This window comes from Piliocolobus tephrosceles, chromosome 14 (assembly GCF_002776525.5).
Source record: "Piliocolobus tephrosceles isolate RC106 chromosome 14, ASM277652v3, whole genome shotgun sequence".
Taxonomy (NCBI): Eukaryota; Metazoa; Chordata; class Mammalia; order Primates; family Cercopithecidae; genus Piliocolobus; species Piliocolobus tephrosceles.
Window position 1 is genome coordinate 84,839,959 of NC_045447.1, and position 26,837 is coordinate 84,866,795.

Here is a 26,837-nt window from a genome sequence, read left to right on the forward strand (position 1 = left end):
CTTTGAGAGCAACCTCACTTGTGGCAAATATTGGGAGGTAGGAGTTTGGCAGCTGGTAGCTGGCTGGTGAGAGGCATGTAGGAACTCACCCACTTTTCATGAAACATCAACATCACTTGGTTATATGTCAGCGCCCATACCCTGGCAAAGTGGCCTTCTCATAAGAATGTACTCACTGGGGAAAATGCAAAGCAATCTCCCTTGAAGCACAGACTCTAAGGGTTGGTTCCTCTGGATCTCAATAGTTTGTAAAATGGCCAACCAAGAGCAACTACTGTACATTTTCCAGAAAGTTCCTAATTAGTGTGTTTCTGAGTACATAAATTCAGCTTTTAAGCACATACTCCCCAGGCCATTCTACCACTGTGTATGGCGATTAGACCGCTGGCTTAATACTATCAACAAAGCTTCAAATAGACAACACCACAAACCCTCCAGGAAATTTAGCATAAGCACTTGTTTATGGAACCAAGCACAACATTGGCTTCGCTATGTCCTTCCTGCAGAGTGAATAGCATGCTGGTATTTTCAGCTTATTTTTCTCAATTATCAAACCCTAATGAACAAAAAATTAAGTAACACTTTAGTGAAGGTCAAGCAGGATGAGATTAGTGGTAATATGGTTAAAAATGGAAATCTCTGGATAGTAGGTATGTGTTATGTCCCAAATTGTCTCAAGATTTTCTTAATTACCCTTCAGGACACAATAGAAAAAAAAATGGTCTTAAGGGGGAAAATTAGGAATAAAAAGTAAAACTAAGGTAGTGACACAAGGCTGGGCAAAGAAGAGCAGACGAGGAGTGTAGAGTTCAGGTTCAGATAAAAGCTCTACCAAGGTAATTCACATAATGAATTTAGTCAGAACATGTGACTGTGATTTTTTACAAGTGGGTTTCCTATCTGCAAGATGAAAGCAATGAACTAAGTGATGCTCACTGTCTGAATTCCTATAGCACTTTGTATTACTAAAGGGCACTTAGTGTCTACTGCTTTGCCCTATTCACAATAGCAAATACATGGAATCAACCCGGGTGCTCATCAGTGGTGGACTGGATAAAGAAAATGTGATACATATACACCATGGAATACTATGCAGTCATAAAAAAGAATAAAATCATCATGTCCTTTGTAGCAACATGGATATAGTTGAAGTTGGAGTCATTATCTTAGGCAAATTAACATAAAAACGGAAAACCAAACATCACAAGTTCTCACTTATAAGTGGGAGCTAAATCTTGGGTGCACATAAACATAAAGACAGAAATAATAGACACTAAGGACTCCAAAAGGAGGCAAGGGCTGAAAATCTTCCTATGGAGCACTGTGTTCATTATCTGGGGTGATGGGATCAATAGAAGCCCAGACCTCAGCATCATGCAATATACTCTTGTAACAAACTTGTACATGCACCTCCTGAATCTAAAATAAAAATTAGAAAAAAAAAAACCACTTGCTGCTTTATAATGCAGCTCTTTGCCTACGGAGAGGCTGTAGAGCACAGTGGCTGAGGCATGGGCTAAGATGCATACTTCTTGAGTCTGCTGTTTACTAGCGGTCTGACCTTGTGCTTCATTTTCTCACTGGTAAATGGGAGTCATAAAGGTATCCCCTTAAGGGATGTCATAAGGGCTAAATCAGTTATTTTTTATACATTGTTTAGAATAGCACTCAATCAACACTAGTTATTCTTAACTTATTTGTAAGACTAAGACTAAGCTCTTCAAGTATACAGCTATACCTTATTTATCGTGCTACCCCTACAGTGCCCTGAGCATTACAGATGCACAAGCAAATACAGTAGAGAAAGCGCTTAATAAAAAGTACTGTCGGCCGGGCGCAGTGGCTCACGCCTGTAATCCCAACATTTTGGGAGGCCGAGACGGGCGGATCACGAGGTCAGGAGATCGAGACCATTCTGGCTAATATGGTGAAACCCCGTCTCTACTAAAAGTACAAAAAATTAGCCGGGCGTGGTGGTGGGCGCCTGTGGTCCCAGCTACTCGGGAGGCTGAGGCAGGAGAATGGCATGAACCCGGGAGGCGGAGCTTGCAGTGAGTGGAGATGGCGCCACTGCACTCCAGCCTGGGCGACAGAGCGAGACTCCTCTCAAAAAAAAAAAAAAAAAAAAAGTACTGTCAAGAGAAAATATAACAGAGAATAGTCACAATTTATTTTAAATGACAGATATTTTGAGTTCTTATTTTTGCCATATCTTAAAAGGCTGAAGAACTTTGACATGTATTTAGCTTCCATATGAGGTGTCTTAGAAGTACAGTGGGGTGGAGTAGAGAGAGAAGCACGTTTTTCATGGTGAGCACACAGACAATATTGACCGTGAAACCAGCGGGTGAATGAGCTGCACCATAACGGGTGGTAGGACACAGGGGGAAGGGAGCTGGACTTTGGGGTGCCTAGGAACATGATGAAAGAGCACGATGGACAATTTTAGCTCCACTAGATTGTTCTCATGATGTGGATGTAAACATGGGACATTTTCAGTATCTCCAATATAACAGGATATCTGGTTATAGCTAAGAATTGGGAATACACCTAGGCTTTTAGTCATTCGCCAACCCTAAAGGGGGAAGGTAATTTTGGTTCTGATTTCAGTCATTATAAAATGTAAGCATCAAATCTGTTACGTTGGTCTTACCAGTTTTATACACATCCTTTATATGTGATTTGAGAATATTGTTCTCTCCAATGTCCTTAACCAGCCTCTCTTATGTTTCCTGACTAGACTCTTTCCTTTTGTTTTAGAAGGAGTAGAGGATTGCCAGAAGTGAGCAAGAGAAAAGAAGGTATGTCAAACACAGCTGTGGGGGCACTTGACCCACAGGTCAAGAATGATATTCATACCCTTGAGGGAGAAATGCCCAGGCCCTGTGAATAGACTGCTTTCAAAGGTTTTCTTCCCTTCCCTCTCTCCCTTCCTCCTTCCCTTCCTCTTCCCTTCCCCTCCCTTCCTTTCCTTTCTTTTTTTGTTATAAAAGCAATATTTTCTCATTGTAAAAAACATCATCAAGCTATTTTTAAAGGTATAAAGTGAAAAGTGTCACTCCCTGTATTTTTTCCTCTACCTCAAGTCTCACTCCCTGGAAACTGTAACTAATCAATGTTCACCTGTGTCCTTTCAGGTATTTTTATAAGTATATATATGCAATTTTAAGATAACATAATGTGATTACACTGAACATACACTCGTACTGCTGTACAACTTTTAGCTTGAGAAAAGAAAAATCATACTCTAGAATATCTTCTATATGAGCCCAACAGAGCTGCTACATTATTCATAATAATTTCAGAGTATTTCACCATATGTCAACATATAATTTGTTTAGTTGCCTACTGATGAATCTTTAGGCTATTTCCATTTTATTACTGTAAACAATATTGTAGTAAACATATGTAAAATTAATTCCTAGAAGTAAAATTATGGGGCTAAAGGGTACATACATTTCATATTTAATAGGGGTAGCCAAATTGTCTTCCAAATAAGATTGCCCTATTTATGCACTCACAATAAATGTGTGAGTACATATTTCTCTATATACATAATGACACTCAATATTTTTAATCTTTGGCTTTTCCCAATTTGATAGGTTAAAAATAGTTTTAATTTTCATTTATTCAATTATGAATGAGGTTGAGCACTTGTATTTTCTTTCCTATGATCTTCCTGTGGATAGATTTTGCCCACTTTCCTATAAGGATTTTAATACTTTTCTTTTTGATTTGTAGATACTCTCGGCATATTATGGAAATTAGCTCTTTATCATTGTTGTGAATATTTTCTTTGCATTGCCACTTGTCTTTTGCATTTGTTCGCTGTATTTTCTAATAAGGTTTTTTTTTTAACATTTAGTTTATTTTTCTACTGAAACTTAGCTTGTGTGAATGAAAAAGTTCCAATAGCTATATGAGTTTGATATTATGAAATGGTGGAGGAAAAAGATGTTAAGCCAGAAACTGAGCCAAGAAATTGTTTTATCATCATGTGTATACTATTACTCTGTATACTATGTTATACTATTACTATTATAATCTTATATACATGTTATACTGTTACCTTAATATGTTTATACTATTACATGATGTTTCAATATAGGTATGTGTATATATACATATATACATATATATGTATGTATATATACACACACACAATTTTTACTTATTAAAAAATAAAAATGAACAAAAACTAAAAAGCAGACTAAATTATTTTATCTTATCATGCTAAAGAAAAGAAGTTGCTTTTTTTCTCTTTGCTGCTTGCAATGCTAAGTTCTAGTACTATAATATATTGAAAAGTTTATCTTTTATCTCCACTACAATGTGAGCTCCATATTGATAGGAGATCTCTCTCTCTCTCATTTTCTCTCTTGTTCTCTCGCTCTCTCTCAATGTTGCGTCCCTAGTATTTTAAAAAGTGCCTGTCACAAATACGGATTTAATAAATATGAAACACACACACACACAAGAAATTGTTTTACAACAGTATAGCGAGAGAAAAGGCAAGGTTTATTTTCAAAGTGCTTGCTTGTGGTTTCACTAAATCTAAGACAACAGATACTCCTAGGCTTTGTTCACTTAACAAGATGGAAACGAAATCTCAGCTGTCTCTATAGAGCTACCATTTAGGTTTCATTGAATAATGCAAGCTAAAATTATAAAAACAAAAACTAACTAGAGTTGGATTCTGTGTATCTTGATCTCTAAAACAAAGTGACCCAGTTCACTATTTATTAAGAGAACTCTAGCTAGTAATTATCTTTTTATAATTGTCGTCAGCAAACACATTCAATTATATATTTACTGGCATTCCGAAGGTTTCAAGAGCCCTTCAGGACTGTCTGTATCTTGCCAAATCATTAGTTATCAATTAGGTGTTATTAAAGTATAAGAATTTCAAGTTAGATAATTGGTATAAGAATCCTTTAAATCCCTCAAAAACTCATCTGCTCATCAGAGTCTCCTAAAATGTTTCAACAGAGTCAGACAATGGCTGCTTTTATTCCCTAAGACAAGTCTCTTGTTTTTTTCCCCCAAGAGGGCCAAGACCCAGTTATAACCTTTTTATTTCCAGGATGGATTTGAGAGGCTGGCCAACCTCCATTTTACTGCCTGCTGCCAAGGTTGCTGGCATATGTAGATGACATTAGAATTATCTTCCAGGATTCATCTTACAAGCATTAACATCAAGAGTACAGTGTCATAGAAACACTTCTATTTATTTTTAATATTTTGGAACTTAAAACATTACCAAATGATGTGTAACAAAATATGTGATAAAGGATCCATTAGGGAATGCAGATGCATTATGCGTGGTGCTGCATATGCGATTATTATTTTGAGGCTAAGGGGATCTGTTTAGGTTTGTTAACTTAAAAAGTTAACTAAACCAGGATGGTCTCAAATAATCTATATTTTTTTAGGCAGTTTGTCTCAACCTGATTTCCAGAGCTAGTGCAAGACTTATCACTAAAAAGCTCACAGGTAAAGAGCAAAAGGGCAAGCTATGACTTGCAGCTGCAGGAGCTATTTTTGAGTGAGGTTCTTCAATGAGCACATTAGAATACACAGACATATCTTATTTATGAGTGGCGGATACATTTTATCTCATGTGCCAACTCCAGCCAACTCTTAATGACCATCTGTCTCTCAATATCTAGTCTTCCTTTCCTTCATAGTGATAGGATTTTAGCTGGCTATGTGTTTGTCCAGGATGAAGACTACATATTTCTAATCGCCTTTTAGTAAGGTGTTAGCATGTGACAAAATACTGACACACAAGATGTGAGCTAAAATGGTGTGTGTGACTTCCTCACCGTGCCTTTGAAAGGAAGGGTAGGCCCTCGCCTTGCTCTTTTTTCCAGATTGCTTCTGGCCAGAATGTAGATGTGATGGTAGGCTCCCATGGAGCATGCAAACAAGGAGCGCCAGAGCAAAGGAGGTGAAATGAGTCCTCACAGGAGTGAGGCACCCACATCAGAGCTGAACTCATGTTCAGAGTAACATATGAATAGGAAAAACTCCTGTCTCATTGAAGCATCTATTATTTTGAGTCACTGTTACTGAGGCAGAACCTGTGTCCTAACTAAGGCTATATGGTTATGAACTGTATCGAGACTCAGCGGGGAAAGTGTCATGCTAGGTTGGCAGTGTTGGGTAAGAGACCTGAAGATCTCCTGCCAATCTAATCTCTTACTATATGAATACACAAGTTACTCTAAAATGGAAAGCTCCCCAGAAGAAATTCTCATTAGAAACTCATACATCATACCTCCCTTTTGTCATCTTCCTGTCTCCCTGTGCTACTGCAGACCACCCAGTCTTGGTCTCTGTTTATTTACTATAAATGCAAAGAAATGAGACTTATTTAACCATCATAATAAGAATAAAAATAAATATGTCATATTTATTATATATTGTTTATTCATATATATAATCTTTAAAAAGAGTTTCCCAGGAAACTACATGTTTATTTCAGTCATGTTGCCATTACTAAAATATTTTTGGTATCTTTTTGGAATTGTTATATCTCTTATAATAAAGTGAACGGGTCAAGTCACTTAAACTCTTTTTAGAACATTTGTTGTGCACAACATTAACGTCAGTGTTGGCGTCAGAGATATTGGTAAATTTATTGAGGACGTCAGTGGTGCTCGTTAGATAACCTCTGTCAGAGTCCCATGACAAATTGGCTTCAAAATTTAACAAAAGAAAACTACTAATACATATAGGGTTTTTACTATATAGTCCAGGGAAACGAAAGACATATACCAGAAATGGAATGTGAATTTTTGAAAAGCATGATTCATGAATGTATTCATTCACTTAAGATTTATATTAGTCCTCTGGCCTATTTCCAAAATAATTCTCAGTAATTTATAGATTAAATGTTAGAGTTCTCTTTGCATTCAATTCAGTAACTCTTTATTCTGCTAAAACCTTGATTTATTAAACGATATCCTAGGCAATGCCCTCGAGTTAAAAGGCTGACCATGGACCCAAAGGTAAAGCACCCACATTTCTGGGCCCTTGCCTCTCCCCCAAGTCAGCTAATAACTGTGGATTGTAGGATTTCTCTGAGTGTCAAGGACTCTGACAGGAAGGTGCCCAGCTTTGAGCACATTTCTGGAGTCCCTTAGCCTGAAACATATAAAGCAGTGGTGCTAAAAGTGGGTGCTGCCGAATTGGAAATTCTGATCTGATTTGCTTCATGAGTTAGTTCTGCCTGTTAAGCAAGTCGGTGTGTCTCTTCCCATGAAAAACAGCCTCCTACAGCTATTATGGAAGAAGGTCAATTTGAGTATATTTAGTTTTCACATATGCCGAGAGCTCTAATACAGACAATGACTTTTGTCCTCATCTGGGAGAGAACAGGTTTAAGATCCAGTGCAAGTGAAATTAGATATGGGGAAGAACTTCCCAATAGCAAGTGACGTTAGGATTTGAAGGAGGTACCACGGCTGATGTCCAGCTTGCTGTGGATTTAGGACGCCAGAGGCTTCACAGGTTTGTTAAATACGTATTTTGAATCTCACTGCCATTCACTAGTAATGTTTCCTCTACATATGTCTTTATACTTGTATAGGCTACCTTATAGAAGGGTGTGGTCCTGCCAAGTGAGGAGAGGGTTATGGGAAAGATTTAGAAAAAAGGAAACTCAGGGTAACATGCTCTGAGTAGTGTTTCCTAAGAGATGCTGTTGGTGTCTGGGCCAGGCGATTCTTCATGTGAGACTGCCCTGCATATTGTGGGATGTTAACATTCCCGGCCCCCCTCCCATGCCATTAATAAGCACCAGAAATTGTGACAACCCCAAATCCCACCTCTCACATTTTAAAGTGTCTCCTAGGGGAGGCACATAATCAGAGATAAATAGATGTGTTGGTTTAGGAACTTTATAATAAAACATATTTTTGCAGATATTTCTAAATATCAATATCCCCAAATACCAAATTTGATTACATTTTATGAATCCTGCAATCCTTTCTGCTCCTTGTTTACTTAGAAATGCTAAGCCCATTTTGATCTGCTGCTTTAGAGAAAGGTACTCCAGGTGGCTTCATCAGATCAGGCCACGCTCAAATGTCAGATATTACTCTACGGTAAAGAAAAATACGGAGTTTCAAATTCTCCCCCAAGCAAACTTTGAAAGTAGCAAAAGCACTGGTTATGGAAATCTAAGCCTACCCAGACACTCTGTCAATTAATATTGCAAAATAGGTATATCTATAAGGTCTGCCATGGGGAAATAATCCCTTAGACTAGATTACATATGACATAGATTTCACTGTCAAATAGGGAGATAACAAAGTCAGAAAATTCTAGCCTCATAATGAAATTTCCTATACCCAAGGTTGATGTTCACAATCTAATTAGATGTGCAATCCAAATAAAGTGTCCATTTAGCCTAACCTAAAATAGAATTCAAAGACAAAGGAATAACACCCCAATCAAATGGAGCCTGAAAAGAACTAGATTTCTGTCCTCTTCTAATCTTTTTGAATAAAATGGCAAATTACAAGAAAAAAATCTGATGTTGACTCGAATCTAATATTTCAAGATATAGTCTGGGTCAATTCATATTCAGCTCAAGTTCCTACACCTGCAACAAGTAGAGTACTCAACAATCCTACTGCCATTTATGTATCGAAGACACTGATACAGATTGGATTTTTAAAGAAAGCTGAAATTTTCTCTATTATTCTGTGTTTACTGAGACAGGAGGGACAACTACAGTTTAGAATATACTTCTTATTGCTGCAGTGACTATTAAATTACTCTCTTACAAATAATAGAGGCGTAGTGATAAGTAGCAGAATCTAATTTTGAGCCTCCACTTTTCCCTTTGAACCTTTCTGTAACTAAAGAGAGTATAGGACTTCTCTTTAACAAGCAGAGCCAGGTTATGATTTGTTATAAGACATTTGTTTGTTTGTTTGTTTTTTGTTTTTGAGACAGTCTCACTCTTGTTGCCCAGGCTGGAGTGCAATGGCGAATTCTTGACCTCAGGTGATCTGCCCACCTTGGCCTCCCAAAGTGCTAGGATTACAGGTGTGAGCCACTGCGCTGAGCCTGTTATAAGACATTCTGATGAACACCTTGGGCTCTGCTGGGCTTTGAGGGAGAGAGTTCAAGTCTCCGGTTGGAACCTATGGCAGTGAGGCTGTGTAGACATGGCACATGGCACTGAACCACCAAGAAGGCAGGAGAGGAATCAATGTTTTTGAACTGCTACATAACAGAATGATATGTTGATTCCTTTAATCACAACTCACTGTGAGGAATTGTTATCCCTAGTTTACAGATGGAGAAACAAAGTCAAATACAATAACTTGCCCAAGGTCACAGAACCATGACGATCTCAACTCCCAGGCTACCTGCCACTATTACTTTATGCCACTAGCAACAGGCAAAGACTTCCCCTTCTCCCAAAAGTTATACTCTTTCCTTTAAACCTTTAAAAGAAAGTCACAATTGCTGAAGATTTTTCTAATCTTGAATTCTAAGAATTGCAATGTAATATTCATTTTAAATAGTTTTTGGCTAGCTGAAAGTTGAATTTGCAACTAGAAAAGATGATTGTTAAATCTTTAAGATAAATTTCAGCATGCAATAGTGTATTTCTTAATTTTTATTTTTTGAAAGAATTGTTAAAAAATTCTTAGACCAATATTTGCCATGATGCTGCTACTGAGTTAAGGAAATATTTTAAGATCTAGCCTGTGTGTGGTCAACATTGGCTTAAAAATGCTTTTTGTACTGAAATATTTATAAAAGAAATGATACGCTGTCTGGATTTCCTTCAAAATTATTCAGAGGAGGAAGTAGGTGGGTGTATGGCTAGAGAAAACAAGATTGGCTAAGGGCTGATAAATGTAGAGGCTGGATGATAGCTGTGGGGTTGTTATAATAACATTCCTTAATAATAACAATTTTATAAGAATTTTAAATTCTTATCAGGATACATAGATGCTACTTTCTGGAGTAGTCCCTTGGTATCCACTCTTTAAACCAATACATGTTTATTGAGCAGCTACTATGGTTCCAGCAATATCTTAAGTTGGTCCAACTTATGTAAATATCTCAACAGTAATGAACTGTTTATTTAAACACTTTAAAGGTGTGGGTCACTTTTGATAATTTACTTAACCATCTCTCTGTACATCAATCTACTCTTGATTAATGACTTTATGTTCTTTTAAATGTCAGGCATAACATTTTTTTCATTCATAGACACTAATGGTACTTCAGGGATACAGATATACAGAGAATAAATCAGTTCCTTTTACTTGCCTCTCATCTCTGTTTCCTACTTGCCAGGTAAAATCCCAGATTGATGACTATTCTACCACTGTAACTGAACATGGCTGGAAAAAAAAACCATACAACTCTGATGATTCATGCTGCTTTAAATTTACAACCGCAAATACCAACTGTGCTGCATGAGAATTCCACATTTCCCTAGTCTGTTCATTCTCCCAGTCTCTAAACTGGCTGTAGTTGTTTTGTGTCTCTAATCTTCAACACCTTCTCCTCTTACACACTCCTAGCCAATAACCTCCTGTATTATTTTATGTAGATATAGAAGCTATGTTTAGAGAATCACCTTATCTTTCCACCAGAAAGTGTCCCATCCTACCCACATCTGTGCCCATAATACTCTGCTTTTCCTCCTGTTCTTTCTTTGTGCATGTTCTTTATTTCTGCGTGGAATCTCACCCCTTCTCAAAAGCTTCGTACAAATTCCCTAGAGACCAGTCCTTAGCCCCTTTCTTTTCTGTAAACACTTATTCCTTAGGGGTTTTCATGTCATCCCATTGTTTTAAGGATACATTGGTGTCTCAAAGGATGACCACGCATCACCCTTGAAGTATCTGTTCCTTAGCCTGAATGCTCAATTCAATAGCAAGCCCTCTTGAGCTCTATTTTCAAAATATATCTTAGGACAAAGATTTTATAATGCCATTTATATGAAGTACCTAAAATAGACAAATGCATAAAGATAGAAAGTAGAAGAGTGGCTACTAGGAGTTGTGGGGAAGGGGTAATGAGTAATGGGGAGTTAGTGTTTCATGAGTACAGAGTTACAGTTTGGAATGGTGAAAACGTTCTGGAGATGAATGCTGGTGATCGTTGCACAAAAACGATGTGAATGTATTTAATGAAACTGAATTGCACACTTAAAAATCGTTAAAATGGTAAATTCTAGGTTATGTATATTTATTTTACCACAATTTCAAAAACAAAGCTTTGTCTTCTGTGTGTGTGCCTGTGTGTGTGTGTGTGCTCCCCAAAGTAAGTGCCCTGGTATCTGGGTCTGCGCTTCTCTCCTACTTTGTACCCCAGACTTCTCCCTGACTGCGTGCTTGCTTGTCAATGTGCCCATGTGTCACCACCTGCCTTGATAATCTAGCAAGGGACCGGTGTTTTCATGAATGGGATGTGATGTGTCCCTGACAATCTACCCAAAAACTGGCATCTGATGGCGGCTTCTCCAGCATCTCTGTCATCCTGACCATCTGCCATGGCCTGCTCTTCAGCTCTTCACTGCTGGGCTCTTCTCCTCAGGGAGGCTAGGCTGCTGTCCATGAGCCTCTCTGGGCTTCCCCTGCAGTGCTCCCCCGCCCCCCATGCAGACACACACACACACACATACACACACACACACACACACACACAAACTCCAACCACTTTCTACTACCTCCAGTGCTGCCATCCTTTTTTCAAATCAGTTACCTCTCACCTGCCCTATTGCAATAGTCTCCTGAAGGCATTTCCTTGTTTTTCATCTTGTTCTCTATCTCAATCTAATCTCTACGTACAATAGCAGAGTGATGTTTTAAATAATAAGAGACATCCTGTAATGTCCCAGATCCAATCTTGGTTAGAATAAGCTCCAACTCTTTACCAAGCTTTCCCTGCTCCTCGCTGAACACTGAAACTTCCTGCTTTCACTCTCCAGAGAATGCTCTTTCACAGCCGGCCGCTCACTTCATTCAGGTTGTTGCCTGAATGATACCTCCTCACAGAAGCCATTCCTGATCACCTAATGGAAACTATCCTCTCAATGCACACATGTGCACGCACACAAGTGCACAGATAGATGCCTTACTCTGCTTTATTTTTCTCGAAAGCACTTTTTAAAAACTATCGGCCACCACACAGTTAGTCGTTTTCTTACTTATTACTCTGGTTGTCCCCTCGATATAAGCTCAATGAATTGTTCATTGCTGCTTTTCTAGATCTTAACCATGACTGCTACTTAATAGGAATTCAGTAAGTATTTATTTACTAAAGGAATGACTGAAATTGTTCCTTGCATATTAAATTTGAAGTTTAAAAAACAGCAGACGGGAGAGCATTGTGAGGCAGGTAACTAACTGCTCATGTCTGAAAGGCTTCTCTTTTATAAAGAAAGCCCGTCGCTAACTGATGATGATGCTTCAGTCCTGACTGTTGGCTGTAGGAACGCACGGGGGAGGAGGGACAATGAAAGTGAGAGTGTGGAGAAAAAGGTCAAACACTGGGGCTTGGAGTGTGTTTTCAGTGATCGTTGTCATGTTGATGAAAAAGCGTTTATGAGTCTCCTGAACAAGATTCACTTAATGTTTAGGGGAAATATTCTTCAGAAGATCACACCATTTATGTAAGAAAACAAAACAGGCTAGTTGATAGGACACTACAGTATGCAGGTCACCCCTAAGTGATGAGGGGGTATGGCACTTTAGCAAGGACATGCTGAGGGGCGTTCAGACCTCCCTGGGGCCATCCTGAGTGTAAGAGGTGGTAGACACTGTTACTGTGGTATAGAGTTTCATTTTCAGGAAACTGAATTCCACATTTGTAAATCAGATTTCCTAAACTTCTGAAGCAGGAAATGAAAAAGTAAATGGAATGGTTAGGATAAACTTATAGAATAACATTTTATTTATTTTTATTTATTTATTATTTTTTTGAAATGGAGTCTCACTCTGTCACCCAGGCTGGAGTGCAATGGCACCATCTGGGCTCACTGCAACCTCCGCCTCCAGGGTTCAAACGATTCTCCTGCCTCAGCCTCCTGAGTAGCTGGGATTACAGGCGCCCGCCACCATGCCTAGCTAATTTTTGTTATTTTTAGTACAGATGGGTTTCACCATGTTGTTGGCCAGGCTGGTCTCGAACTCCTGACATCGTGATCCACCTGCCTTGGCCTCCCAAAGTGCTGGGATTACAGGTGTGAGCCACTGTGCCCGGCCATAAAATTTTATTTTTAAAAAGAAGAACCACAAAATATCCATGTTAGAAAGTAGATTTGCTGTTCTAAATTGCTGACTAAGGATTGCATTACAGGTCTGTATTCTTCTGCTGTTTCTCATGTTAAGACTCGGTCTACTTTTGCCTGTCTTTGTGTCTTTGTCAGTGCTGTTCTGGAGGGCCTTTGTGTTTTCAGTGAGCATTTTTTGCTGTTAACTGAATGGAGACCTCAAAGGTCCTGCTTTATCTATTTCAAAGAGCCTGGATCACTCCCTACCTTCTAAGGAGCTTGCCGCTCCGCCCGACTTTGGGGGCTGAGTACAGTAATGAGGGAAGTTGACCTAATGATTTATGAGTCACTCACTTGTAGGGCGACCCATTATCTCAGTTTGCCCAGACTGAGGGGGCCCAGGGATTTGGGACTTTCGCTGCTAAACCTAACAAAGTCCCAGGCAAACTGAGACAAGTTGGTCACCCTACCATTATTAAGTTCAGGGGTAGAACTGCTATAGGAGCCAACTCTTGACATTCACTACAGCTCATGCACAAATTCCTTACCTTGGGCCTTTTCACTTCCTGTGACTTCAGAATTTCTCTTGGGCTTTGATAACTTTCCTCTTACCATTTAATTATTAATATATTCACTGGAAGAGGAGACTGTGGGCCTCTGTGAAGCCACAAATACAGTCCCAAAAGTAGGTCCCGTGGTACCTGGATCTGCGCCTCTCCCCTCTTTTGTACTCTAGACTCCTGACGGGTCCCTGCTTGTCAACGTGCCCATGTGCCCACTACCTGCCTTGATAATCTAGCAAAGGTCTGGTGTTTCCAGAAATGGAATGTGATGTGTCCCTGATGATCTACCCAAAGACTAGTATCTGGTGGTGACTCCTCCAGCATTCCTGACACGCTGACCATCTACTGTGGCCTGCTCTTCAGCTCCATGCTGCTGGCTTCTGCTCCTCAGGGAGGCCAGGCCACTGTCCATGAGCCTCCCTGGGCCTCCCCTGCAGTGTCAACCATACATGCAGCAGCTCTGCCATTTCCGAAGAAAGGCACCCCTCCAGGCACGTACATTGCAAAAGGGTACTCCCTCTGGGATGATCAATTAGAAAAAGGCACTCCCTTCGTCTAGGCATTCTGGAAGGCACCAAGGCTTGACTAAAACCTAGGCTCTGGCTGGGTTTTAACTCCAGCTCCCATCCCCTTTGCTGGGTGCATAACTTACACAAACACACACCTAGGCCTGCTACCCACACTACTGGCTAACCAGCCCAGCTGCCACCAGGGCCTGCCACAATGACATGCTTTGCCTGTCTGGACCGATTTTGTCTTATTTCCGAGTACTGAACTTGACCCTGAATTTATTCCCTGTTTCCTTGCTCTCATCCTCTTCAGCTTCCAGCTCAGTCCTATTTAAGCTCTCATTCTTAACCTGATGGCGTACAGAAAGTCATGCTGTAGCTTATAAAAACCTAAATAGATATCACTGATTACATAACATTTGCCATTCTATCAAGTACTGTAATGGAATTCGATTTTAGTATTTACAGCAAAACCTACCACCCACTGATCACAGTGCTTTGTTACATTTGATCTCTGCTGGTCTCTGTATATTTTCTAGTCTTTTCTACTCTTTTTGTTTCCAGAAGATGTTCACCTAGGGATAATAACGCTTGTGTTTCTTCTTTCCAAAGACAGTTGGGGAAGGAAAATTCCTAATATAATTTTTATTTCAGACCTAGGTCAAAATTTATTATTTCAGGTTTCACTGTGAAAAATATGAAACCACGAAACATGACACTTAAATGGTAGCAGTCCCTAAAAGGTGGGATCAGAAAAGAGAGTGTAGGAAGGAGAAGTTGTGGTCTGATGAAGCTAACATCCCAGTTTTTGGAAGAAGGTGGCTACAGCAATGAAGACTCATTTGGGGCAGGTGCAGAGAAAAATCTAGAGAAGAGAAAAGTGATTTGGACAAGTTGAATCACAGTACACAGAACCTCTGAAAACTCATCTAGCCAAAGGGAATCTTTTGTTCCTTGGAATTGTAGGCGTTGGAATTTCAATCAATTAGATCAAAGTTTCCATGATGGGACATCTAATTACCACAAAGTTTGAGCTTGCCATGCAGCCTCACCTATTACTTTATAAAACCAAATTGAATTTTATTTTGTGAGGCGGGACAGTAGATTGCTTTCATACCTAAATCGCATTTAAATGCAAGCCGCTTAGTGATCTGGGGCGCATTGCTGTTTTGATGATGCTACCTTTCACAGTTAAAACAAATGTTTACACAATAAATACAGCAAATAGAGATTCTTATGCACTTAAGAGAGAATATTAGTGTAACGATGTACTATGTGGTTCACATATACATCTATCTGTATCTAAATCCATATATATCTAGAGACAATGAATACATACTTAAAATTGAGACAATTAAAATTTCATGGAGATAGTTTCACATGATGCTTTAGCTTAGAGAGTGAATGTTCAATTTCTGTGAAATGACTTTGCACAGCCAGATCGGTGCTAAGATCAAAATCTGATTCTTTTGCTTTTCTGTTTAGCCACCAAAAAAAGCTTAAGAAATAGAAACATTTTCTCTAGGGTGCCCTTTCTCCTTAGAGTACCATGCAGAGGATGAAGGAAAAGTTTGAAGAGAAAGCTTATCTGCATACATACACCCCAGATGGAGTTGAATTTTTCACACATGATACATAAGCCGGAGTCACTAATTGTGTAATCACTTCTTATGCCTCCAATTGTTCTCCTCTGGATGGCTTCCTCTCATTCTAAGCTCTGGCTCAGTAGAAATCGTGGTTCGTGTTTAAAACTTGCTTAAGTTTTTATTACATTGCTGTATGGTGTACTCAAAGTTATTTACTTTCAGCACGCTTCGTACGAGGCATGCAGTGGGAACAACCACTACTTACTTGTGTTTATCTTCTGGAGTGAAATATGCTTTTCCAGTTGTCTCCGTAGTTTCACCTCTGCTCCATATTTTCCAGTGGTCCCGTTGTCAGCCAGAATGAAGTGGGAATGCATGCTGTTGAGAACAGTGAGCTTGCTCATGGGATTGGACATGGTCTGATATGGCCGGACAACCTGCAGGGTATCAAATGGAAGAGGCAGACATCAGAAAAAAAAGAACACAAGACATGCAAAGGAGAATCAGACAGAGGATAGAGAGAAAGAAAGAACATCAGTTCTGTGGTACAGTTAAAGTACAGTCTACGTCTTCTTCTTAGTATTGCTTTGGATAGAGGCAAGATTTATGGCAAAAGTTATTCAAAGCAAGACTGTGCTTAAATGAGTATTTATTTATTTACTGAAATGAGGCAGAAAATAGAGATGTACTCTCATTGTACTAAAAAGCTGGCATGCCAATTTGTTTGTTGTTTCATTTTGAAGTCAACTTTCTATTTGCTAATGAGCCCAAAATAATGTTACAATCTTGTTAGTTTGTTTCTTTCCTTTCTCTATCATGTCCACACATTAATAGGCACAGCAGAACAATTATAATTCTGGAGACAGTGGCGGGGATCTAGGAGAAATGTGATCCTTTCTGTCAATCCCATTCAGTAATTTGAAGGTTTCTTATTTAAAATCAGCATTGTTCTTACTAGATACCTTATTTAGGTGGAAATCTTGAATATAAAATAATTGTCTCATGAGACAGATATGAATCAGGCCCAAAATGTTCAACTCTGTCTCATTCTACCTTTTTTGCTGTTATTTTAATTTCATGGTGAATTACACTACTTAAAATACAGCAATTTCAGTGTGGCCTTTCAGATTTTTTTTTTGTATAAAAAGAATAGCAATACCTATTGTGAGCTAGTTGCTCTATACGTATTATCTATATTCCTTGCGATGATCTGCAAAGTAGATGCTCTTGTGTTCATTTTGTAGGCGAAGAAACCAAGAAATGGAGAGGTAAAGTAATTTTTCTGAGAGTCTACCACACACACAATCAGAATTCATACCCAGGTCTGCCTGATTCCAAAAATCTATGCTTATTTTCCTTTCTCACACTGCTTAGACCCAGTGGAAACATAAGATGATGGGTTGGAAATCTACTCCTAAAATATTTAGGTAAGAACTTCACTCAAGATTATAGAAAGAGAATATTCAACAGGCTAATTGTTACATGGTCTCAGTACAGCTATCACTGTACTGAATCATCAAAATTCACAGGAAAGAAATAAATGCTGCTGAATTTTTATTTTTGTGCCTTTGTGCAGTGTGTACATTAATTATAGAGTCGAGATGCTCTTGTTCTTTTTCAGTATGTAATAACTCACTATAAAAAGCTGTAGTAAGATTGAGTAGTTTGTTAAAGGAATTACAAAATGATTTATAAGGGCAGTCCTCAATAGTGAAGAACTCATGTAAGTCATTTTTTTAGACCTTGAAACTGATTCAAAATCCTACATTTCTATGTGCCTGACAAATGAAATATACTTAATAGTGAATGAATGAATGAATGAATGAATGAACAGGCAAACTTGAGACAGACATGCTTTTGTTCAACACTGAAAAAAATCCTTTCTTTTCTGAATTGTTTAAGGATTGATCTAATTTAAATGTAAAATGTGTATATAATTCTGAGCTTCTGAAAAAGCCTAGTCCTATTAATATATAGGACTTTTTTGTTAATGTAGCATTAATTTAATGTAGTATTGCTATAATGTTAATTTATCAATGTAGCATTAATGTAGAATTTGTTAATGCAGCATTGATTTAAGGTTAATTCACAGCTTCATGTTAGTTGGCTCTTATTGATAAAAGAAGTCTATAACTTTTTGATTACTGTCTCTCGTAATTGCATGGAGCAGTAATCAATTACTCCTTTGTCTAGATGATTGCATAAGAGTCCCCCGAAACACAGAGACAGTGGTTTGCTAACCCCATCCTGAGCTCCTTATCACTGGAAGAGTAGGTTGCTTGTGGTTAAAATTTCCATTTTGTTGCTACTTGCTTTTGATCATAAAACATTCATTGTACAGCAGAGTGCAAGTTAATAAATATTAATGCTTTATTGAAAGAGGCTCAGCAGAAAGACTCTCCTGTTCTTAAAGTGCCTCTGCATTGTGCTTATAGACAAAAGAACATGCTTTAGTCACTGTTCTGTCTTCTCTAGTAGCAGTTCCTGTAAGGCTCCTTGAGAAGGAGGGGTAAGACCCAAGCAGTCTGTGAGAGGCAGGGGACAGTGGGTTTTCTAGAGGTTAAACTGTGTGTAATAGTGAACACCAGGCATTTGTGCTGGCTGAGACATAAGCCCGCATGTTTTAATTCCTATGAACCTACTTAAAGACTATCAATAAAAACAACATTTTCAAATGAATGAAGGAATGAAAATAATTCTCGGCCAAGCTGATATATTCACCATAATCTAAGAATAAAAGTAGAAAATTAAATCATCTAACTCTGTTCTATATACAGTATCTGTATTCTAAGGACATGGGTGCTCCCGTCTTCTGACTTTTGACCTTCTTTTCTTGTGGAACACAGCTCAGCGGCTCTTTGGGAATACTGCACATCTGAACTGGTCATAGCAAAAGGGTCAAATTTACAGTTTCACTCATGAATTTCAATTTCTTCATCATACTGATCCCCATTTCTTTTGATCTTATGTGGAAACAAGTCAAATGTGGTCATATTTTGGCAAAGAGTTTGTCTGCTGAATAATAAGGGATACAAATTGAAAAATAAGTAAAGTGTCCTAATTTAGTTTTCAGTCATCATTGGAGAAAGATGTGCCGATTCCTGGAATAATTCTGAACATACGAATCGTGGAAATTTGTTTGAATCTGTTTTGCTAATGACTGTGTCAATCTGAGTCTCGCTTTTTTAATCTGTAGAAGGGAAATGATAAAACCATTTACCTGTTGGCGATTAGTTGAGATTATATGTGCAAAGTGTGCAGCACTATGCCAAGCTCGTAGCAGGCATTCTGTAAATGTTAATTCCTTCTCCGCCTCTGCTCTCTTTTACCAACTATACGCTGATTTTCCAATTGTAAACAAGTGATCAAAATGAAATGATATGAGACAAATCAGTGACTTTTGTTTTGCCTGAGATAGAAATCAATGTACGTAAAGAAAAAAATAAAAATCAGCAGTTTGTTGGCAAAATACGCAAAGTACTTTTTCTTTACCATATCCTCCCAGGCATCTAAGAGGGTGATGGACTGAAACTATTTGATGCTTAACTGAAAAGTTAGAAATAACTTCTCAAATACCTCAAAGGAATACAGTTTGGTCTAACGTGCCTACAAAATCCGTTTAATATTCTTCATAGCAAACATACCAGCAATCTATTTTTGTGTGATTTACATATCTAAAATTTACATATCTAAAAAGATTTGCTAATCTTCCTGTTATGCTTTCCAAATTAAAAAAATATATTTTAATAACATGAATACAAATGAATTTTTTCCTCTGAAAAAATTTTGGAAGTAATGCAGCCATTTTCATTGTTAAGAGATTGTAAAAGACAACTTTTTTTTTTTTTTTTTTTTTAGAATTGTGGGTGTGTGGTAAGAACAATTGTGATGTGTTCACAATTTGTAAGTATGTTGGATTACCGTGGCATGTTTCTCAGCCAGGCTTTCCAGAGAAATTAAGTCCTACTGCCCTGCAGCATCCATTGCATGTAATGGATCACTTTTTTTCCTAAGAACAGGGGATGATCCAGGTTATGTACTATCTTTGGAGAACTGAGAAGACAGTCACTCGAACAATTTCCCATTTTACAGTTCAGATAAGAAACCTGAGTCGAGAAAGGCTGAATGGTGTCTGAAAGGGCTTCACATCAGGTGAGCTTTTATAGTTGGTAAGTACAGTAGTATGATGGGCAGAAAAAACATAGAATGAATAAGACCTACTATTTGATGGTACGATAGGATGACTATAGTCAACAATAACTTAATTATATATTTTAAAATAACTGAAGGAATGTAACTGAATTATTTGTAACTCAAAGGATAAATGCTTGAGGGGATGACTACCCCATTCTCCAGGATGTGCTTCTTTCACAGTGCATGTCTGTATCAAAACTTCTTAGGTACCCCATAAATATATATACCTACTACATACCCACAAACATTTTTTCAAAATAAAAAATAGTAGTATGTGTATCTAGAAGAGAAATGTGTTTAGAAATGGATTTTAGACACTTAGTACTCTCTGAGCATCGTGGGCCACGATACCTGTAAGTAATGACATTTGCCTCTCTTTCTTGTCCCTCAAGAGCAAATGAGAGAATTCTTGCCTCATTAATCCATTGTACACCTTTTAATACTGGCTGACTGATAAAATTCTGGTTCCCAGGCCTCTGTATACTTTGACTTTGAAAGAAAGAGGCCCTCTGAAGTGAAGGGGAAGCTGTTTAAGAGATGAATGGAGGGAAAAGCCCTTTTATAGAAGGCATTAGTAGGGACATCATCGTACCCAGGAAGGGACCGATTCAGAGACACTATGGCACAGCCCTCAGTCAGGCAGAGTGCTTCATTTGTGTTTTCTGCATGGGCTTAAATCAGTGATTCAGAAGCTAATCTAAGAAACCTGCTTGAGTTTTCCTAGCTATTTTCAAGCGTTTCTGATCTCACCCAGAAGTAGTAAACAGGAAGTCCGGAGACGGGTGTTCCAGCTCTAGTTCTTCTAGTTACTAATTTCTAACATGGGGCAAGTCTGTGAATTCATTCATTCATTTACTTATTCATTAAGAATTTCTTGAGGAAATATAACGTGTGATAAATATTATGCTGGCTTGAAGAGATACACAATCATGCATCTTGGTAATATCTCACAATAAATGTTCAAAACAGATTCATTGAAAGAAACTTTCGGACAATAGTTTTTCCATCTGTAAATTAGAGGCCTTGACTAATTTCCGTTTCCTATCTCTCAAATTGAGTCTGGACAGCCTGTGTTAAACAGTGCTTTTGCTCTTTTCAAGTTAACACAGAATAGTGACCTTCAATGTGTGTTGGCTACAGAAAGAAAAGTAGTTCTCTCATGTCCTGTGGTCTCCTCGATTTTACGGTGCTTTCTGCGATGCAAGGGCAGTTTGATGACCTGGGACTACTTTTCCAAACAGAATTGAACTGGACTAAATCAGGTTTTTGTGCCATCAAAATCACAGGCCTTCTGCAAACCCAAACCTCATTACCTACTGAATTGTGTACCAACATGCTCCAGGCAAGCGGCAGAGCAGTGGACGTGTGGCCCAAACAATCGTTCTTTCCTAGTAGCACCATCATTTTAATTTAGGCTGAAAAATATTAGGATTTATTCATCACTTATTGCATGCCAGGCACTGTGATGGACAATTTTCCAAGGATTAACCCATTGAAGACTTACTTTATGGGTGGAAGGAACTATAGGGGCTCAGAGAGGTGAGGTGTCTTGGTCAAATTTGCCCCACTAATCCCACTCTTTTCTCTAAATCCCTTGTAGATTTTAAGAGGGAAGCCAGAGGACCCAGTCTGATTGTAAATTTGTAGACGATATTAGGGTTGGTTTTACTGCTGGACATTTTTATCAGTGGCTCAGCTGGGCATGAAAGTCCTTCTGATAGCTGATCAGATTATTTCCAGATGAGCTATCTAGAACCGTATGTATACAGAGGTCAGGAAAGCCACCAGCAGGCAGCAAAATGGCTTTGTGCTTTGGAGAGAGAAACAAAAGGAGTGGGGAGATTCTCTTAAGATCAGGCATCCGTTTCTGGGAGGGAAGATGGGAAGAAGGAACCTGTGCATCTGAGATAAAGGAACATGGGGACTGAGAGAATGAAATGAAAAAAAGAAAGGCTCTGTGCGTCCTCACAATTGTAGCGAGGCCTGAGCCAGCAGGGACACTGGCTGGTTATTTCCCATTCAGGCACCTCGGCTGTAAGGATAGGTGTAGAGCAGGGTCCTATTGAAACCCAGATGCTGCCTTTCAGCTCAGCAATCCAAACAAGAGACCAGCAAACCCAGGAATCCATTTCCAAAGAGTGCCCAGATACATTAGCAGTGTGACTCCCACTGAAATCCATGGGTGGAACAATTAGGTCTTTCTGCAGCACTTTGAAAATGTGTCCCTTAAGTTGCACACTGCAGAGAGCAGCACAGTCCTCATTTCATGCTTTCCACACAAATGGACTTGCTGCCTTTGCCCAGTCCTGCAGGGAACCCTGTACGATTCAGCTACAGAACCTACTGGCAGTGGGAAAAGGCTCTTGAGTTCTGAAAGAGGTTACATCCTTTAAAAATCACCATGTATGAGCGGGGTGATTAAAAAATATCTCCAGCAATTCTTTGAAACTCTTCCCTAGTCTAGGTTGGACTCAGTGACTCACTTCTAAGGGATAGAATAAAACAGAAGTGATAGTGTGTGGCTTCCAAAACTGGGTCATAAAAAGGTTTCTCTTAGCTGTCTCTCACGTTACTTACTCTGGGGGAAGCCAGTGGCATGTGTGAAGATGATGAAGCAGCCCTGTAAAGAGGTTTACACGGCAAGGACCTCCTGAATAAGTCATATTGGAGGAGGATATTGCAGCTCGATCCAAACCCTCAGGTGGTGCAGTCCCAGCTGCCATCCTGGCTGTGACCTCAAGAGAGAGCCCAGGCCAGAACCACTCAGACAAGCCACTCATACATTCCTGGCCCTCAGAAACTGTGAGATCATCAGTATTTGTTGTTTAAGCCTGATACAGTTTGAGCGCTTGTCTCCCCCAAACCTCATGTTGAAATGTAATCCCCAATGTTGGAGGTGAGGCTTGGTGGGAAGTGATCCTTCATGAATGACTTGGTGTCCTCCACATGGTAATTAGGGAGCTCTTGCTCTGTCAGTGCACATGAGAGCTCTTTGTTTAAAAGAGCCTGGCATTTCTCTTGCTCCCTCTCCTCACTCTGTGGTGTGCCAGCTCCCCTTTGCCTTCTGCCATGAGTGGAAGCTTCCTGAGGCCCTCACTAGGGGCAGATGCAGGCATCATGTTTCTCTTACAGCCTGCAGAACCCTGAGCCAAATAAACCTCTTTTCTTTATAAACTACCCAGTCTCAGGTATTCCTTTATAGCAATGCAAGAATCTGCTAATACAAAGCCATTACTTTTGAGGTATTCTTTTTTTACACAGCAATAGATAACTAACATAATAGTGTATTAATAGTATCATTTTTACCTTCCTGCTTCTTTAAGGCTTCAAAATGTGTCTTGTCCCCTTTATTCTAAACTGGTTGATGCAGTATAGTTTCATAACCTCTAGTCCCCACCCCCTTGCCACCCAGAGTCCTCTGTGCTGCCTGGCATTCCTTCCCTGGGCTCTAATCAGTTCTGGTTTCTGTTCCACTGGGGTGACTAACATCCTCCACTCACTATCCTCACCTCTCTGACCCGAATACCATCCCTTCTCCATGTGGCAGGTGATCTACACGCTTGCCAGTTGGGTGACTCTAAGCAAGTTATTTATTCTCTGTGTCTCAATGTCTCCATATGTACATGGGGAATAAGAATAATCACCCCGTTGAAGTATTATAAGGATTAACTGAGATAGAAAACTTGTAGAACAATGAAAATATGATCTCAAGTAAATAAGAGCTGTTCTTAATATTGAGAAGCAGTATTGGTCTCTATGCTGCAAAGGATAATGGCTAAGAATATGGTCTGGGGAGCTAGGTGGCCTAGGTTTAAATCCCAGAAACATCCTTTACCAGTTAGAGAATATTGGGAAGATGATAGTAATGCTAAAACTGATGAATTCTGAATGCCACTGTGAGAATTAAATGAGTTTATCTATGTAAAAGTGCTTAGAAGGGTGCTAACAGTAAGCTCTACAGAAGTGTGAATATTATTTTAGTTGTTGTTGGGGCTATTATTATTCTTTCAGTGATGAATGATAAACCTCCAGGTTAAAACTCCTTCGACATCCTGACACCAGTCTTCCACATGTATACTCTCTCCCATTCTCCTTCAGTGACAAGTGTACCCACAGCTGATCTTTCCTCCTTAGCTCTGGGCCCCATCACCTCATGGCCCTTCTAGGAGTTATTCATCACTTATCACCTCTGTCCCTATGTCCCTTTCTACCATCAGCACATAAACAAACTCCAGTCTCCCCCATCTTAAAGGAAAAATTACCTCACACTGTGGCTCCCTTTGGCTACCTGGATCTCTCCTCTTCACAGCCAAAACCTCTAAGAGGTCTCTGCCAAATCTGCTTTTCTACTTTTCCCTCCTGAACCCATTAAAAAGTGCTGCCTTGTCACCATTCTTTTGAAACAGCTTTGACCAGTAATGCCAGTGATATCCATCTTGAGGAAATGGATGGGCACTTCCAGGTCTCTGCCTTCCTCAGCCTCTTGGTGGAACTTGGCATTGCCCTTCACACCCTCCTTCGGAAGCACACTCTTCTTTTGGCTTGCATGGCTCCCTCTGACTTTGCTTCTACCTCTCAGACATTTCTTTGGTCTCCTTTGCAGGCTGCTTGTTCTCTTCTCATCCATTAAAAGCTGGAGACCATGAGGATCCAGGGGTAAGCCCTCCTTTTCCTCATCTGTATACTCTCCCACCCACCACAATGGCTTTAATTGCCATCTGTATGAGATGCCTTCCAACTCTAAGTGTGTAGCCAGATTGTGCTTCTAAACTTCTATCTCACATACTCACTGTCCTGCCAGATATTTTCATATAGATCGATACCTCAAAGGAAAGTCAAAATCGACATGCCCAGATCCAAACTCATCATTATTCTCACTAGAACCGCATTCCCCACGTAAGTGAATGTGACTAAGGTAGTTAGCTCCAAACCTGAGTGTGGTCCAGGCTCAGCAAGCATTGGCCCTGTCTGGTATAATTATAACAGATTTGGGCAGGTGTCCTTGTCTCTGACCTTTTCCTCGCACATCCCCAGATACATCTTATCTAACCTAATCGTAAAAATCCAATCAACTCCGTGCCAGGGCCACTGCTGGGAAGTTTTCTGAGCTTATAATATGAAGTCATATTTGGCTTGCCTCAGAAATAAGTAACAAATGTACTGACTTGATAACTACATTAAATTAGCAATCAATTGTGTTATTGAACTTGATGTCTCCTGGCTTGAAACATAAAGATGGCATCAAAAGAGCACTTTCCAATTAAACATAAGAACTCTTACAGGCTATAAAACTTGGAGAAATAAATCTATAGTTTAGGGAAAATAGAAGACATCATTGAATGTGAAGATAATTTAATAACCACACAAGATGATGTGTTGTAAATCTACCCAAACACAATTTCCATCCTCAAGTTAAAATGGAAAGAGCTTTGTCTTGTGATTATGTCTGGGTTTTTAAATTGGTATGTGTCTTGTTAATCTAGATTTCAGAGAAGACAAACAATCAAGGCTTCAGAAACTGTTCATTTACCTGACACAAATCTGGTCAGCTTGTTTTCTAAAGTAGGAAATCTAAATTCAAACTGTGTCATATGAAAATTACATTTCATTGGAAGCTCTTTCTTGACTTTACACTGGTGATACTTTCAGCATCCTCTATCCAGGTCAAGATTCTCTAGGGACAAAGGAAGGGGCTCCGGTCATGCATCGAGTCTACCTCTGAGTTCGATTTACCATCACAGATATGTGCCAATATCTCAACCAACAATAAAGACACACTAGCATTGAATATTTTCTAACATCTTACTTGACATACATATATTTAAGAAAATGGGCATTGGAGGCAGTTGGATCTTGGTTTTGATCCTTGTTTACTCAACTATAAAGGGGGTATAATACATACCTTGTAAAGCTAATGTATGCAATCACAGAGCATAGTCAAATAAGAGCTCAATAAATTATAATTACTATTATTGTGATTATGCTTATAGAAATTGTGTGAAGACAGGCAGAACAAATATTTTTATAGAGATGAAGAAACCAAATCTTACAGAGTTTAAGTGGCATGTCAATGTGTCATGTTCATACAAATTATGACATTAAGGGTTAACAAGAAATAATTCAGTCCTCATTTTGGGGAGTTTTTAATTAAGTTGGTGCAATGGACTGAATGTTTATGTCCCTTCTTCCCCCAAATTTATATGTTGAAATTCAAACTTCCAAGGTGATAGTGAGGAGAGGGGACCTTTGGAGGTGATCAGGTCATGAGGGTGGGGCCCTATGAATGGGATTAGGGCCTTATAAAAGGGATCCCAGAGAGATCCCTATCTCTTTCCACCATGTGAAGACACAGCAGGAAGGTGCTGTCCAGCCTCCTGAATTGTGGAAAAATAAATTTCTATTGTTTATAAGCCCCCTGGTCTGTGGCATTTTGTTACAGAAATCTGAAAAGACTAAGATGGTTAGAGAGGAAGAAGACAACTGTGGGAACATTACCATCAGGGATATGACGTTAAGGGTGAAGTTAGTCAGGAAAGATGTCCTGGTGTAAGTGAGCCTTGAACTAAATTTGATGAAGTGTAGGATTATGGATAGTAACAGAGGAGAGGGATGGTAGAAATAATATGGAGAAACCACAGAGGTGGAGTCAACCACAATAACTGAAACAGTATATGTTTTCAGGCCTAAGTGGCGGGGGAAAATGATTACCATCTCAGTATTCATAGCCTTA

At 39.2% G+C, this 26,837-nt stretch overlaps 1 protein-coding gene across 33 annotated transcripts in view; it reads right to left on the bottom strand.

Annotated features, from left to right (window-relative positions):
• Window positions 1-26,837, bottom strand: part of TRPM3 (transient receptor potential cation channel subfamily M member 3) — a 908,811-nt gene that overhangs the window by 271,758 nt on the left and 610,216 nt on the right. For all 33 annotated transcript variants that reach the window (XM_031934069.1, XM_031934067.1, XM_031934070.1 and 30 more), the window contains exon 6: window positions 16,179-16,350. In XM_031934069.1, coding sequence (XP_031789929.1) covers window positions 16,179-16,350 — 172 coding nt within the window. The remainder of the gene's footprint in view (window positions 1-16,178; window positions 16,351-26,837) is intronic.